This window comes from Pimephales promelas, chromosome 23, assembly GCF_988280905.1.
Source record: "Pimephales promelas chromosome 23, fPimPro1.hap1.1, whole genome shotgun sequence".
Classification (NCBI taxonomy): Eukaryota; Metazoa; Chordata; class Actinopteri; order Cypriniformes; family Leuciscidae; genus Pimephales; species Pimephales promelas.
Genome location: NC_142791.1, coordinates 11412142 through 11428753, shown reverse-complemented (window position 1 = coordinate 11428753; position 16612 = coordinate 11412142). Strand labels below are relative to the sequence as shown.

At 36.9% G+C, this 16612-nt stretch overlaps 1 protein-coding gene across 3 annotated transcripts in view; it reads left to right on the top strand.

Moving 5' to 3' along the window:
- Nucleotides 1–61: 61 nt before the first annotated feature.
- kcnn2 (potassium calcium-activated channel subfamily N member 2) overlaps nucleotides 62–16612 on the top strand; it is a 38621-nt gene continuing 22070 nt past the window's right edge. For all 3 annotated transcript variants that reach the window (XM_039677202.2, XM_039677203.2, XM_089126101.1), the window contains exons 1-3: nucleotides 62–859; nucleotides 2119–2214; nucleotides 15992–16410. In XM_039677202.2, coding sequence (XP_039533136.1) covers nucleotides 62–859; nucleotides 2119–2214; nucleotides 15992–16410 — 1313 coding nt within the window. The remainder of the gene's footprint in view (nucleotides 860–2118; nucleotides 2215–15991; nucleotides 16411–16612) is intronic.

Genomic DNA, 16612 nt, shown 5'->3' with positions numbered 1-16612 from the left:
ATCACAACGCCCCCTCGGTAGGGTGCATGAACGGGGCTCTGCTGTAATCAGCAGCTCTGACATGGAAACCCCATTGCAGTTGCAGAACGATTTCTATCCAGAGCAGCAGCAGCACCAGCACCAGCAGCACCAGCACTACTGCGGGCGGGAGGAAGAGCGCTCCATCCGGCACTGCACCTGCAACAACTCCTCCACCTGCGAGGATGCGAGGAAAAGCCAGTATTCGCACGGGACGCCGCTGGGAACTTTAAGGACACCGTCCGTCTCATCTTCAACCAGGCAAGGTGCTCAATACAGCGAGTTCACGCCATCTAGTCATGGTAGTTCATCCAGACATCATCACCATCACCTCCTCCACCATCCTCCCCGCGAACTCAACCGGCAGCAGATTCGGGGCAGTCCGGCCAGCAGCCACAGAGAGAGTAACTCTTACACTCAAATAACCATGAGCAGCTGCAGATACAACGGCGGCGTGATGCGGCCGCTCAGCAACTTGAGCTCGTCCCGCAGAAACCTGCACGAGTTTGACTCGGAGTCTCAGCCACTGCAGCCAGTCTCTGCGGCGGACGCGTCCGACACGCTCGCCTCCAAGCCGGAGAACAACTCCACCACCCTCATGCCTTACGGTACGGGAGACGGAGGAGGAGGAGGGGGAGGTGGAGGAGGAGGGGGTGGATGTAGCCACAGCGGGAGCAAATCGGGCAAAAAGAAGAACCAGAACATCGGACAGAAGCTCGGGCACAGGAGGGCCTTGTTTGAGAAAAGAAAGCGACTGAGCGACTACGCGCTCATCTTTGGGATGTTTGGGATAGTGGTGATGGTCATTGAAACTGAACTCTCGTGGGGAGCTTACGGAAAGGTGCGTAACTTAATAGTCCCCAAATCCTGCAGGTTTCCCCCTCATCTAGGTCAGAATTCATTAAGTCGAGTCTGCCTGCTGGCGAGCGAGAGAGCGAGCGAGGGAAAACTACAAGTTTGGAAAGTGGATATATGAAGAACTGTGGCAAGGTCACGTTTTCTGGAGAACGTTTTGCTTTGCTTTGGCATTCTATCCCTATGGAAGAGTTTTTAACTTAACTATATATTAGTTCCAATTACAAGTTTTCTCTATAATTCTCCTATTAAATTCATGTTTTTTATGAATTGCATATTTACGCTACGGCAAGAGTGTTGTTGTTTGGTATTATATCAGCATGACTGTGATTTGGCCACATAAAGGTAATATCTAGGTGCATTAAATTGCATTTTACAACAACTCAATAGACAAAAATATTTTCAGTGCACGCACAAATTACACAGCTCCCTTTCTGTTTGATAGAAACACTGGAATGTTACAAACACAAACAAACTAAAATATTATCATGTTGTTAAAATAAATAATAAATATCAGCACTAAGTTGGTAAGCTCAACCAATCAAATGACTGGAACTGTTGTAGTTCAACAGCATCTATCAAGATGAAACTCAAATTCTTACTAAAGTAAGTAATAAGTCAAGTTAAAATTATAAACCAATTCACAATTTTAGAACAACTGTGTACCCTTCGTCGTGAGCTTTCTGTTGAATAAATGTGTTATTTGCATTTATATTACTATAAATGCTTCAAATAATTTAATAATACAGTTGATGCCTTTATTAAAGTCCCAAGGAGGATATGCATTACTGCAATTCAATTTGGCACATAGTTGCCAAATGACAACATTTATATATTCTCAGTTTACATCTATATTAAATATTCTATTGTAAAACAATATTAGATCTTTGAACAATATAGCAATTAAACTACATATGAGAGAAATGTACAGAATGAGTTATATCAGCATGTCTCTACTGTAAGGGAAACCCTATAGGAAATCAATGGTCCTGTGCTGTTTCTTGAAACATCATAATATTGTTTTTGATGATGTTAAATGCACTTATATTAGTTCTTATGTTGTGATACCATTTACAAGGTGTGACTTAATCCAAACCCTCACAAAAGTGTACACAGTCAAAGAATCATTAAAAACACATTGTAATATGTTGCAGTGATATTTTTACAGGTTTAAACAATATGCAATCATGTTTAAACTGACTAATCCAAATGATCTGAAATTGTCTTTTTCTTCTTTTTTTCCAGGAGTCACTGTATTCTTTAGCCCTAAAATGCCTGATAAGCCTTTCTACAATCATTCTTCTTGGGTTGATTATCATATATCATGCCAGGGAAATCCAGGTAACTTACTGTTTACTGTTTTTGTGTGTGTGTGTGTGTGGGGGGGGGGGGGGGTGCTTTCTGCAGAAGGTTCTGCTGTCATGAGAGTCATTGAGTTTCTTAACACATTCTCTCCTCCAGACTAATGCTTAACACATAGCACTTGAATGATATCCATTACCATTGAATTACAATCGGATTATTTTCAATAGCACTGCATCCTCTCCATTTCCCAGTGGCTTAATCAAATCATCCCATGAAGTCCTGTCAGTGACTTGTTGACTTGGCTTAAACAGCAAGTGTTCACAGTTTATTAGCTAGTTGAATAGACAAGACCTGGTTGAATTCCCTGTAAAGTATGTTGAGTATTTATTAATCTTCATAGAATCATTTTAGAAATCTCCCAGAGTAAAACATGAGATTCATAGTCTATTACCTGTGTTGATAAAGTACTTGCGCTTTCTCAACAGAAATGTAATTTCTAGATTAGGTAGAAGCTTTCAATGTCTCTATATTGTTATTCATAAGCGCTAAAAGATTTTTGACCATATTTGTTTAGAGAAAGAACTCCAGTTTAGGGTTGTAGGACTTGGAAAGCACTCAGTCTTATGACCTTGCATCTGTGAATTGTTGTATTACTGTATTACTGGTGTGAAGTTTATGCAATTCAGCATCTATATCGCCACTGTAATGCATTTCTTTGCATTAAGTAATGCATTAATACCAAAAGATGCCATTTATCTTGTGCTGACAAGAATGAAATTTTGTATATTTCGGAACAGTCTCCGTGATGTTTCTTAAAATACTTTGCAGCCAGGGAAATGTAGCATCAAAGATTTATTTGATCTATTCCACTTCTTTCTTTTTCGTTCTTTCATATTCATGCTTTCAGAATTCACATGGTCATATGAAACCAGGAAATTTGAGTGGATTTGAAAGTTTGTAGGCCTGGGAGACGAATAAAATGATGAAAATGAAAACAATTAATTCATTAATGAGCAAATTAGATTACAAATCATATTAAAATCATAAATTAGCTAAAATACTAAAACTAAAATTAAAATTACTCTTTATGTGCGCTGTTAAATTTTATTAAACAACCATAATCCAGTTGTCAAAAGTGTGGGAACCCTGTAGGAATTTCATTCAACTTCAAACAGATACAAATATCTCATTCAAGTTGAATCAGACAGGCTTATTATGAAGTGGAACCATGTGTGGCTTTTCCAATAGGGAAATATCACTGTTGATTTCTTGTGGGATGGACCAATTAGCCCAAAGGATTTAATCACAGAGGGCCATGTCAATATCACACTGATTAACATACGTTTATTGCCGGGGGGTTGAATTTAATGTACATAAAAGCTTGATTTATTCATTTTTTTACTTCAAATAAGGACTTTTTTTTACTTAATTATTATACATGAATGTCTGCATATTGCATACAGTTTTTTGTTTTTTTGGCCTGGGTATTGCCTATTTATATTTTCACTAGCTGATGAGAATGTTATTTATTTATTTTTATGACTGAAGCCGTCGTACCGTATATGGATATATTGGTTTTGAGTGATACTTGCGTTAATGGCAAAATATATAAATCAAGAACTTACTTAATCAAAGCTTGTACTGCCAGTAACTACATAGTGCCAACAAGATTGTAGTGCTATTGGCAGAGCAGAGAAAGTGTTATTAGTTAATAGTGTGCTTGTTTTTTTCTTTTCTTTTAGAGTCACCTGTTCAAAGGTATGACATAGGATTTCAGTTAGTGACCAGGCAGCAGCATTTCAGACAATTCAGCCAAAAATTCACTAAAAAAAAAAAATTAAATCATCATTTATAATATTCTGTAGCAGAACATTCACGTTGCTTCTTTACATACCGTATAACTAAAGTACCATAAACGTGCATACAACTATATCAAAGTTTAGTTTTGCGTGTATATATTTTGGAAAATTGCATCAAGACCCATCACACCAGGTTTGACATCATATGTATAATGGTACATCATACAAATATTGAGAATATACATCACATGGACTACTTTTATGTTGCTTTCATGGCTCTTTTTGTCATTGTGGAGCTTCACAGCATCCATTCCCATTGACTTTACTTGGAAAAGAACAGCATGACCATTCCTCAAAACGTCTCCTTGTGCATTCCACGGAAGAAAGAAAGACGTACAGGTTTGGACTGGAGCAACATAAGGGTGAGAGAGAATTTTCAGTTTCCAGTGAATTATTCCTGTAAAAGCTCACATTAGCGGTAAAGTCAAACCATTTGCCGTAATGTAGTTGACAATGACTAATGCCGGAGAAGGCCATGAGAATGATAAAATGATAGATCACCTAAAAATGAAAATTCAGTCAGGTTGTTCCACGTATGAGTTTCTTTCTTCTGCTGAACACAACAGGAGATATTTTGAAGGACGTCCGTAATCAAACAGTTGATTGACTTTCATTTTTCCCCGTATACTGTGGAATTCAATGGGGTCCATGAACTGTTTGGTTTCCCATATTCTTTTTTTGAGTTCAGCAGAAGAAAGAGCATCACACAGGTTTGGAACAACTTGAGGGTGAATAAAAGAAATGATGACTGAAGTTGTATTTTTAGGTGAACTATCCCTTCAAATTTGACCTGTGAATTCGCTCAATTAGCCGGTTTCCGGAGCTCTGTAGCTCAGCCAATCTCCCCCGATAGCTCAGTTCGGCCGGACGGCCAGCTCTGGGAAGGGTTCTGGTCGTCCCAAACGTCTTCCATTTAAGGATTATGGAGGGCACTGTGCTCTTAGGAACCTTAAGTGGAGCAGAATTTTTTTGTAACCTTGGCCAGCTCTATGCCTTCCCACAATTCAGTCTCTGAGCTCTTCAGGCAGTTCCTTTGACCTCATGATTCTCATTTGCTCTGACATGCACTGTGAGCTGTAAGGTCTTATATAGACAGGTGTGTGGCTTTCCTAATCAAGTCCAATCAGTATAATCTCATGGTTGATCAGAAGAAATAGACAGCACCTGAGTTAAATATATGAGTGACTGAAGAAAGAACTGAATGAGATGATGACTGAAGTTGTATTTTTGGGTGAGCTATCCCTTCAAATTTGACCTGTGAAGTCGCTCAATTAGCCGGTTACCGCGGTGTGATCTAGCATCCAGCAAGAGTCAAAACAAGAAGACAATACATTGACCTTCAACAGGGATGGAAAAAGACCGCAGGCGATGAACAGCCTTCCACCTGAGATGTCAAAGAGCCATGTTGAGATTTCCTCACTGTGGCCATTGATGTGGAGGCAATTAGGTGTTGTTGGCATGAGAGGAATAATGATGCAATATGATGACAAAAAAACCAGATGATCTAACTTGGGTATAAAAAAGCCTTTTGTGGCACTGATGAAGAGGATGCTGGGTGCAAGTGGACCTTAAGTTTTCAACTTTTCAAGTATTCTCATAAAACTAGTGTTAAAAAAAGAGTAGTCCGTAGAAAATAGAAATCCCGTCATCATTTACCTACCCTGAAGTTGTTCTTCCCCTTTCCGTGAAACGTTAAAAGGAGATGTTTGGCACAATGTTTAAGCTGGTCTTTTCCACAAAATGGATGTAGATATTGATTGGTTCTCTGCTGCCAAAAAGTAGACACAGAAGAAATTTATTTTGGTTTGCCCAATCCATGTATTTCACGGATGAATAAATACGGCATTTAAACAACATAAATGACACAAATTGCATTTTGGGGTTATACTGTTTCTTTAATACAATAATGCTTGTGCTCTGCATACAGATGTTTTAGAAGTTCAATATCACACATACAATGGCCACAGTGTATATAGAAGCATAGGTGTGTTTGTACATGTGTGTGTGATGTGTACATGAAACAAAATCACTGTTTTGTAATATGCATGCAACCCCCCCCCCCCCCCCTCCTTAAGAAAAGTCATTAAGAGCATCCATAAATGCCTGAGCAGTTTTATTACTTTTCACACTGTTGAATTATAACGGCGTGTATTCATGAGCCAGTAGCACTCTGTAATATTTAGGGCCCACAAGCCTCTGAGGGACATCAATCATGGGATTGCTTTACCAGAAAAATGTGCCTTTCTGAAGGTACCAGCTGAGGCCCTACCCATTTAGAAATACATGCACATCATTGACATATTGATACGAAATATAAGTATTGCATTCTTTTAACTAATAACCTTCATTTGCTGCAGCAGTTATATGATTGTTAGCTGCAATTGAACCACAAATCCCTTGTTTTCCAGTGTGTTTAACGCGACATATAGGGCAGAAACGCGTGATTAATGCATGTGAGCCATGCTGATGCACTATAGGAGATGTGCACTACCTTTTTCTGTGACAACTAAACTCTACCCGAGACGACTGCCGAGTGTCACGTATCCATCTCTCACCACTGACCCCTGAGTTTTCACTGAGCTGGATTACAGAAAAGATGTTATGAGATTCAGTTAGAAGCTTCTTGATTTTATTAGATTTATTTAAAACAACAGCTGATTTAAATTAAACTGTATTTTAAAAAAAAAATTGAATTAATTTGAGAGAGCTGATTATATTTAAAATTCTAGAGCATGTATACGGTACGTAGCTCAGAGAAATGTTGTTTTATCATTTTAACATTATAAAAAAGACATTTAGCGTGCATTCAAATTCAGTTAAAGGAATGGGATCTTCAATCCCTTAATAATTGGATTTAATAATGTAATTTTTTGTATTTAAAATGAATACAACTTTACAGTTTATTAAAATAAGAAACCTCCAGTGACCCATGCGTTTTCTCTGAGCAAAATTACAGTATGGATTAAAGGGATACTTAAATTGGAAATAGGCTCATTTTACCACTCCCCCAGAGTTAAACAGTTGGGTTTTACCGTTTTCGAATGTATTCAGACGATTTTCTGATATTTAGAAAAATATCAGTAAACAGACAGTTTCTGGTCTCATTGACTTCCATTAATGGAAAGAAAATACTATGGAAGTCAATGAGACCAGAAACTGTCTGTTTACTGATATTTTTCTAAATCTCAGAAAATCATCTGAATACATTAGAAAACGGTAAAACCCAACTGTTTAACTCTGGGGGAGTGGTAAAATGAGTCAATTTCCAAAAAAAAGTGGACTATCCCTTTAAGCATTTTCAATTTTCAATTCATTTAATTTGACATGACCAGTGCCTTTTATATGAAATTATTTTAGTCTATACATTTTGAATTTAAATCCCTAGACACACAGAGTTCGATTGAGTTACCGTTGAAACAACAGCTGTCATCGTTTACTGACGGCGTTCAATTACACAAATGCAAACTCTGAAAGCATGCGTCTCCTTCGAAGAAACTTGAAAGCTGAAAGCAACCCACAACTGAGGATTTACTTAGCAAAAGTGGCCTCTTAGGACCCACTTTGATATCATAAATTAACCATTGCATTAATTTGTAATTGGGCTGAACCTCTCTACCTAATTCTCTAATGAGACTGAGCGATTTCTTTTCTTAGCGACAAGATATATGTTCCCATTCTCTACATTACACAGATTAAATATTGAGCCATGCTCCATTAGTTATATTGAGCTCTTCTGAAACCAGTAACCAACCCCTGCTGCCTACTAGACAGACGGGTAGCACGAAGGCAGACGACCTTTTGTCCGTGCCCTTGTCGAGGCGAAATGTCAACAGGAGCACAGAGCACCAGTCCCCCTGTATGGACATGTGTTTAATAGATTATTTTGTTGTGCTCGTGTTTTAACAGAGTTCAGGTCTGGGAAGGCAACAGTGAGTGCGGTCGCTTCAGAAGAGCCATCGACCTTGCTTTGCACTGATCAGTTTAGGCCATTTTTTATTGCGGTTTTCATTAATCCACATGCTCTGCCAAAGTCAGCCTTGCATCCATCATTCCACTGAGCGCTGTATCTCATGCTGTATTAGTGGAGGCCGGGGGTGATGGAGCCACTTCTACACATCTACCTGCAGCCGCCTTTCATACACGAATATGGAAATGCGTCACAAGTAAATCTAACATTAACAGATTATATATATGAGTCTTCAACTAAATAGTTTTATAATGTGTTTGTAAATTATTTAATTGTACATTTTACAATATGTTCAATTTCTATTTCATTACAATTCTTGTTCTAAAAGCTATGCAACAGTGTAAACGTCATATTAACTGACAAAAATGCATGTACTATTGTAGATATAGTAAAGATATAATGTACACTCTAAAATATGCTGGGTTGTGTTAACCCAATTTTTTGTAAAATATGGACAATCCCAGCCATTGGGTTACATTTTTATATAACATTTTGAACCCAATGGCTGGGTTTGTCCATATTTTACCCAAAATTGGGTTAAAACAACCCAGCATTTTTTAGAGTGTAGATCAGTATGTGTATTGTTCTAAAATTACTTAAAAGAGTATTACAATAACAGCTATTTAAAAAAATAATCAAGGTAGGTTTTTCAGAAATAAAAATCTTTTTTTTTTATTTAGGCCTTTTTATTTTTTTATTTTTATTTTAATATACACACATATAAACATTTTAATAAATGTAAGGCAATCATTAAATTGAGTTCAGTTCTTAATTAAAACATTGAAATGGTTTATAAATGTAAATGAACCTAACTTAAATATTCTAATGCTGTTTGACTGCAAAAACATAACATTAATAAAATATTATATTATATAATTATATGTTAAGTGTAAAATCTTAGGTATTGCAAAACTTTATAAAAAAAAATTCTTAAAAAAAGTTTTTCAAAACCACTACAGCATTAATTTTACTAAAATTCATCATCATGCTTTAACAGAAGGGAATAAATCTACATTTGGCCATTTTTTTTCCTCAATTCTTGTTTTCATGATTATTTTTTGAAAGCTTTGAGGCATGAAGTGTTTTTTTTTCCTTTGTGAAAGAATCAAGATTATTTTGTGATTCAAAAGCCCTAAAAACATCAATCCATTTTACTAAAATCCCTCATAATATAACAGAAAGGAACAAATCTAAAATGATCATTTTCGATATATTTGGACTTCTGCTTTGCCTTGGTTGAGTTAGCTGCCGCCGTCACGCTCTCGGACTTGTTGAGGTTATCTGCTCGACCCTTAGCTGTTGTAACCAGGCCATTACATGTTCACCTTCCCCTCTGTTGTCAAATTCAGCATTTTTCCATAACTACCTGCTCAAGCACTCAGTTGGAATATTGGATGCTTGAGGGTGAAGCACCCTTGAGTATTGTATTGCAGGTCATCCATTACCATAATTGGTTTTACCTACCAAGTAGGTTTCCTTACGTAGCCCATTTTAATGTTTAATTGCTTCGTTTTGAAGCTAGCGAGTTAAAAGCGGTGTCTTGATGACATGTTTTGCCCATATGGACAAAATTAAAGCTTCACGCTTATCATCCTTAGTGCAGGCTGTGTGGTTTGTTGGTTGTTGTTGTTGTTGCTAAGTTTTGAGTAAGACAGCGTCTGTCACCGTTCAGAAAGGCAGCTTGTGTTTCGCTGTCTAAGTTACACTCGCACGGAAAGTCGAACAACAGCCTAAACTAACAGACAGGCTGGTTAATGTTACAGCATCTCTGGCAATTGTCAGGCCTTTTAAGACAGTTGATGTGTCTTATCTGCTCTAAAATCTCCCTTTCTTCTGGCCTTACGATTTCTGTCGTGAGTCAGTGTAGATGAGAATGTCCCAAACAAAACGTGATTGGGTTTGATCTATTTTTATGTTTGGGAGCATAATGTTTTGGATGTTATTTTGATTCTTTGGAATTAGAGTATGTGGTAGGAGTGTGTGTTTGCATGAGCGTCGTATGAATATGAGGGATTAGTGTCGTATTTTGAGGCTGTATGATTCATGTGACTAACATGTAGGTGGGAGTACAAGGGTCTAAAATGGAGATGTTCATTTTGTCATTTAGTCTTTGGGCTAAAAAAACATTCTAAAATCTTTGAAGCGTGAAGGGTTTATTTTCTGTGCGAACGATTCAAGATTTTTTTTTTAGCGATGATCGCTAAAGCAACAGTGACTGTCACCATTCATTATTATTGCTCATCTGGGAAAAAGAGCTCAATGTTTTTCAATCTCAATATTTTCCAGCCTTCTTTTTTAATATTTAATCTCAAAATATATGTATTTGCTTTAAAAAAAATGATTCTACCAGATAAACATCATTTTAATGTAAAAAGTAAAATACAGTAAACATTTAAAAAAAGAAGAAGAATGATATATAATAATTTCCGTTAAGGCCCTTTTTATGCACTAATATGAAAATACAATAAGAAATTTCGGCATACAATAAAAGTTTCATATATTTTGTTAAATTTGTAATTATTTTGTATTCTCTTATATTAAAGCTTAAAGGACCTAAATAAAAATGAGCAATTTTGAGTTATGAATCAATTAGCTGAATACAGTTTGAACTGATTAATGGAAAGGAATCAAATCTTTTTGCTGTACAAAACATAAAATAAAAATATATCTAAAATATATTTTATATTTGCAGCAAAATAATTGCTTTTTCTCTGTTATGGATATATACCTCAAATCATGCAGTTTGAAGAAAGCAATGCTAGCTAGAAACCTCACAGAGCAGCCTAGCAACCACTTAGAAACCACACAGAATGCCATAGCAACCACCTAGCAACTAGCCAGAACATCCTAGCATATAAGTGCCAATAACTACTCAGAAGTCATTCGCAACAGTAGTATAGCATTATGCTGGCAGTCAACACCCTTTTGTACGGTCAAGCACCATTTAGATTAATGTTTTAATGTATTATCACTCAATATATTGTATGATCCAGGTTATTAATCTCATTTGTCTCCAGAAGTGGTGCTGTTTTTCTTATTGAGGAATTTGGAGATTAGGAACCAAGGTTTAAATCAAGGTTATTTGGCAAGGTGCCAGTTTATATTTTGTGGTTTTACTTGATTCAATCAGACATCACCTGTATGATGATCCAGATACTGTGGATCAAGCACCCCAGGTTGAGTAAATAAGTGACCATAAATGTGATTAAACTGTCCAAGCGTTAAGGTTTTATATACATGTGCTATACTAAGCGAGGAGAAAACCACAGGACAGCACTGAAGCTAGCTCTTAACGCCTCAAGCAAGATTCATATTAAATCATAACTCAGTTACGCACCGCATAAACTCATTACTCGGGGAATGGCCTTGTGCTGTGAGAAGGCAAGAAACCCTTTTGCACATATTGGATCAGGGGTTCATCGTTTGCGCCTTTCTCATATCAGATAGCCACAGTCTTGTTGGATAAAATCTGTCAGCCGAAGCCTTTGAATTGTGCTGACTGCACCACTCTGGTGAAATATCGCTCGCTGATGTTGACTGTCGGGTACCTTGAGGTGATTGAATGCACAGGATGAAACCGCATATGATCGGCACAGAACGGCAGGAAGGGCAGGGATCTGACGGTTGCTTCCGCAAGTAAAATACCATTCACTATCTCAAAAGAGAAATCAATTTTCGACGATAACAAAATAAACCTTTCAAATCTCAAGACAGACCTACTGTATCAAGATCAGTGAGATTTCAACTTCATTTTTGAAGAATTTCTAGTGAAGAACTACACGCTCCATAATAGTAAAAAAACCTGGACCAATTAAAGGGTTAGTTCACCCAAAAAATTTGAATTGTCCCATGATTTACTCACCCTCAAGCTATCCTAGGTATATACGACTTTACTCCTTCAGCCAAAGACAATCTGAGTTATATCAAACACATATCCTGGCTCTTCCAAGCTTTATAATGGGAGTGAATAGTGACTAGTTAATTTGAAGCCCCAAAAAGTGAATCCATCCATCATAAAAGTAATCCATACAGCTCCAGGGGTTTAATAAAGGCCTTTTGAAGCAAAGCGGTGCATTTTTGTAAGATAAATATCCATATTTATAATTTTATAAACCGTAATCACTAGCTTCCGGTAACTTCCATGATGTGTGATGTAGGCGTAGCAACGCGTTTAAGTTTAGGTGAGAGTAGACAACTCTCACGGTCCAAACTAATAGGGCTGAAGGTACAAATATGGATATTTTTCTTACAAAAACGCATTTCTTCACTTCAGAAGGCCTTTATTAAACCCCTGGTGCTGTATTTATTACTTTTTTTTATGGATTGATGGATCATGGATGTGCTTTTTTGGGGGCTTCAAAATCTCAGTAAATATTCACTCCCATTTTTAGCTTAGAAAAGTCAGGATATTTTTAAATATAACTCTGATTATGTTTGGCTCAAAGAAGAAAGCCATACAGTATATTCCTTGGATGGCTTGAGGATGAGTAAAATCATGGGATAATTATTAATCATTTCATTTTTGGGTAAAATAACCCTTTAAGGCACCCACACACTACAAGGTAATCGGGTCGATTTTGGGGCCCAATTCTCCCCTTCTGGCAATCCTAGGTGAAGTCCCAATTATCACGATGGTTGTACAGATTATTTTATCTACGGTGTGGGGCAGGGCTGCCAACTCTCACACATTCAGTGTGAGACTCTCTCAATCGACACTGTTCGCTCACGCCACACATCCATATCCTCACGCAGTAAGACAGACAAGTTAGAGAAGGTTAAATTTGATTTATTTTGGCGCATGTTTTTTATTGAATGTGATGTTGCTGTTGTTATTAAACTATATCATTTTTTATGTAAAGCCCTTTGAACTGCATTTTATGCCTGAAAAGTGCTATATGAATAATTTATTGTTATAATTATTATTTTTGATATGAAACAAAGTGTCAGCTTTCTAATTCTGTCAATTTTATCATGAAATGCAAACAATGAATGTGGTTTGTGAATGTAGTGCCAGGTTAACCGATCATCCCTTCCTCTTTACTACTAGTTATAGCATTAAATAAACATGAATGAACATCAGAAGGAATGTTGAAAGATACAGTACAACTTATGTCTCATGTAATCGCTCAATCAGTGTTTCAACCAACTGTCGTGTGACGTAACATTTACCTCAGAAAAGCCATTCAGTGACCATAAACTCAATATTCAGCTAGAAGAATAAACTCCAGATAGGGGTCAAAAATGCATTATATTAGCCTAAATATTAATTATATTTGTACTTTTTATAGTGTTTTTTACTTATAATGTTATAGCAGTATTGTTATATAATAAAAAACTGCTTTATATGCAATTATTGTATTGTATACAAATTAGTTAATTTTTACCTTTAATATTAGTGTCAGCTGACGGTATTCTGTGTAGTTTACAGCATTTGAGAAAATGAATATGCACTGTACCTGGTATATCGCAGTTAATTGATTTTGAAGCGAATTGAATCTAGTTTTGACACGGATTTGTGTCAATATTAAAATACAGCACCAGTCACTGTACCATGTAAACATTGTAACATGTTGTCTAATAACATTTTATTTACCAAATGTTTTGACAGTCACAATACACATCTTGTGATCCCAATAATTGTCATTCCATGCTGAACTCAAAAGTTGGCAGACCTGTGTGAGATGTGTGAGAGTGAATTAATCATTGGGACCACACTGATCTCAAATCGTAAATATCCAACACGTTGAATATTTACGATCAGAAATCCTGTTGTGCGAGGGAACCCCGAGGACAAATGTGCTCTGTAGGTTGTCACGTGGAACGAAGCGATACCAAATCAGAAAGCGAGCTGATGGTAAACACTATTATCACTATTTCTTCTTGCTGGTCGTCCGCCATATTTGTTTACTCTAAACAGTCACGTTTGGCTGCGAGAGATTTTGTGAGATTTCCCGTGTTCTCAGCTGGGACTCTGGTTGTTTGTGAATCAATCTGTTAGTGTGTGTTGTACATCACATCGTGGCACTCCACACACACTAGAGGAACAAACCGGTTACATTTATAACTTATTTATCTTCATGTTTGTGGTCTCTCACATTTTGAAGATCTGATGAGATTTGAAAAATCTTCTAGTGTGGGCCAGCCTTTAGATAAGTTTCTGACTGCCCATTCCCATGAAACATTGCAAATTATGTAAAAGAGTTTACATACTCCCAACACAAATGTTTGTGCAGTAAACATTTTAAAGTAGAATTGAACGGTAGCAATGCGTCTGTTCTGTCTGACATCAATATTAGCCTGCCGTCAATTGAGTACTAATCTCTGTTTTCCTTCTTTTCCGTTGCACATCTACTTAAACTGAGTTGTGCTTTTGGTCTTGTGCCTGGAGACACTGCTGCTACATAAAACTAGGACTTGGTGGCATTCACAAACAAAGTGTTTTCCTAAGCTACAGTGAATAGAAGATGAAGATGATCTCTTGTCTCTAAACTCTTGTGTTTGGAGTTATTTGAAAAATACCATGGGGAATACAAAAATCTGAATGGCTGTTTGAAAACATGAAAATACTGTGTGACTTTGTTTTTTCTCTGTTAAGCTATAGGCCTGTGTGTGTGTGTGTGTGTGTGTGTGTGTGTATGTGTGTACATATATACACAGTGCTGTCAAATAGATAAATCGCACCTAACATAAAAGTTTGTATGTGTGTGTGTGGGTCTGTGTGTAGGTGTGTAGTATTACATTTATATATATATATATATATATATATATATATATATATATATTATATAAACGTGTGTGTGTGTGTGTGAGAGAGAGAGAGAGAGAGAGAGAGCTTGCGTGTGCACGTGTCCATTTACACACATACTGTATAGATCCTGCATCAGCACACCATGTTAACTCTATGGTGTATGTATTCGTTGTATGGATTGCTACCTCTTGGATTATTATAAGTTACCCATTTGAATCTAGATCTTCTGTGTATTCTGTGTCTACATCTTCCTGTTACATATATGTGTATATACATACTGTATATATATATATATATATATATATATATATATACTCACATATATAATATAAACATAAACTTTTATGTTAGTCAGGATTACTTGATTTGACAGCATTAAAAAGTGCATTCAGAAATCTGGCCACGTCTTTTGCAGTGACTTATTGGATGTGTTTTTCACTCTAGGACTGCGCTAAAACATGATTTTGATTTTTAACATACCAATATCGATTCTAAATATGTTGTTCTTCTCTATTGTGACTTATGTCTGAGTGAAACGGCTTCTCAAACAAGAACAAATTAAGTGTGGGACTTGATTTTGTCCACGGGGAATTGATTGGATGGTTGTGGTTTGCTATTGGTGGATCTCATGTGAGTAATGGATTGCCCCGCCCTCACGCCAGTTAACACATCATCAGAGAATAGATGAGATGATGCTGCAAGGGAAATGGGAAGTTTTAATTTTGTGAGATTTTTTTTTTAATCATTTAAAAATTATTAAAAAATGGGAAAATACTTGTGGAACCATAGCTGTTAAAAAGTTAACAGTGAAATCTGCACTAATGCACTAATGAAACTTTTATATTATGGAAATATTTATGGGATTGAGAAGAAGGAGAAAGAGGGAGCTTCTATGTAGCAAGAGTGGAGAGAAAATGGAGAGAAACCCGAGAGAAGCCTTTGAGCAGCGCACCTTGGCAAAATCTGACAGGCCAAGGTTGAAAATACAGTCTAGTGGGGTTTCCACTGATGTGCACTGAATAACTCCTTGCTGCTAAAGAAAAAAATACTTGAGATATTTGGACTTATTTGCAAAGAATTCTATTTTTAAAAATTATATATTACATAATTATTATTTACAATTTTAAACTGAATTAAGTTTCTTACCCTATACTGTTTTACATTTCTGGAGAAACATGAAATTGTTTTGTTTCTTTCCTGCTTCTACAGCTTTGCTTTTACATTTTTTTCTCCAAATAGCTATTCATGGTGGACAACGCCGCAGACGACTGGAGGATAGCCATGACCTACGAGCGCATCTTCTTCATCTGTCTGGAGATCTTGGTGTGCGCCATACACCCCATCCCGGGCAACTACACCTTCACGTGGACGGCGCGGCTAGCCTTTTCTTACGCCCCTTCCAAGACGGACGCCGACGTGGATATAATCCTGTCCATTCCCATGTTTCTCCGTCTGTACCTCATTGCTCGCGTCATGCTGCTGCATAGCAAACTCTTTACCGATGCTTCGTCACGCAGTATCGGTGCCCTCAACAAGATAAACTTCAACACACGCTTTGTCATGAAGACCCTCATGACTATATGTCCCGGGACAGTGCTGCTGGTTTTCACCATTTCTCTGTGGATCATCGCCGCCTGGACTGTGAGGGCGTGCGAAAGGTGGACCACTTTGTTGCTCTGACAAGATCCTTAAGTCAGACCTAAAGAATATATATATATATATATATATATATATACAATTCATTATCATGACTTCATAAATTCAGTTCAGAAATGAGATCAATCATGTATATATATAAACGGTAGTGATAATTCACAGGTTTTACTTCACACACATAATACATAACTACAATTATTATCA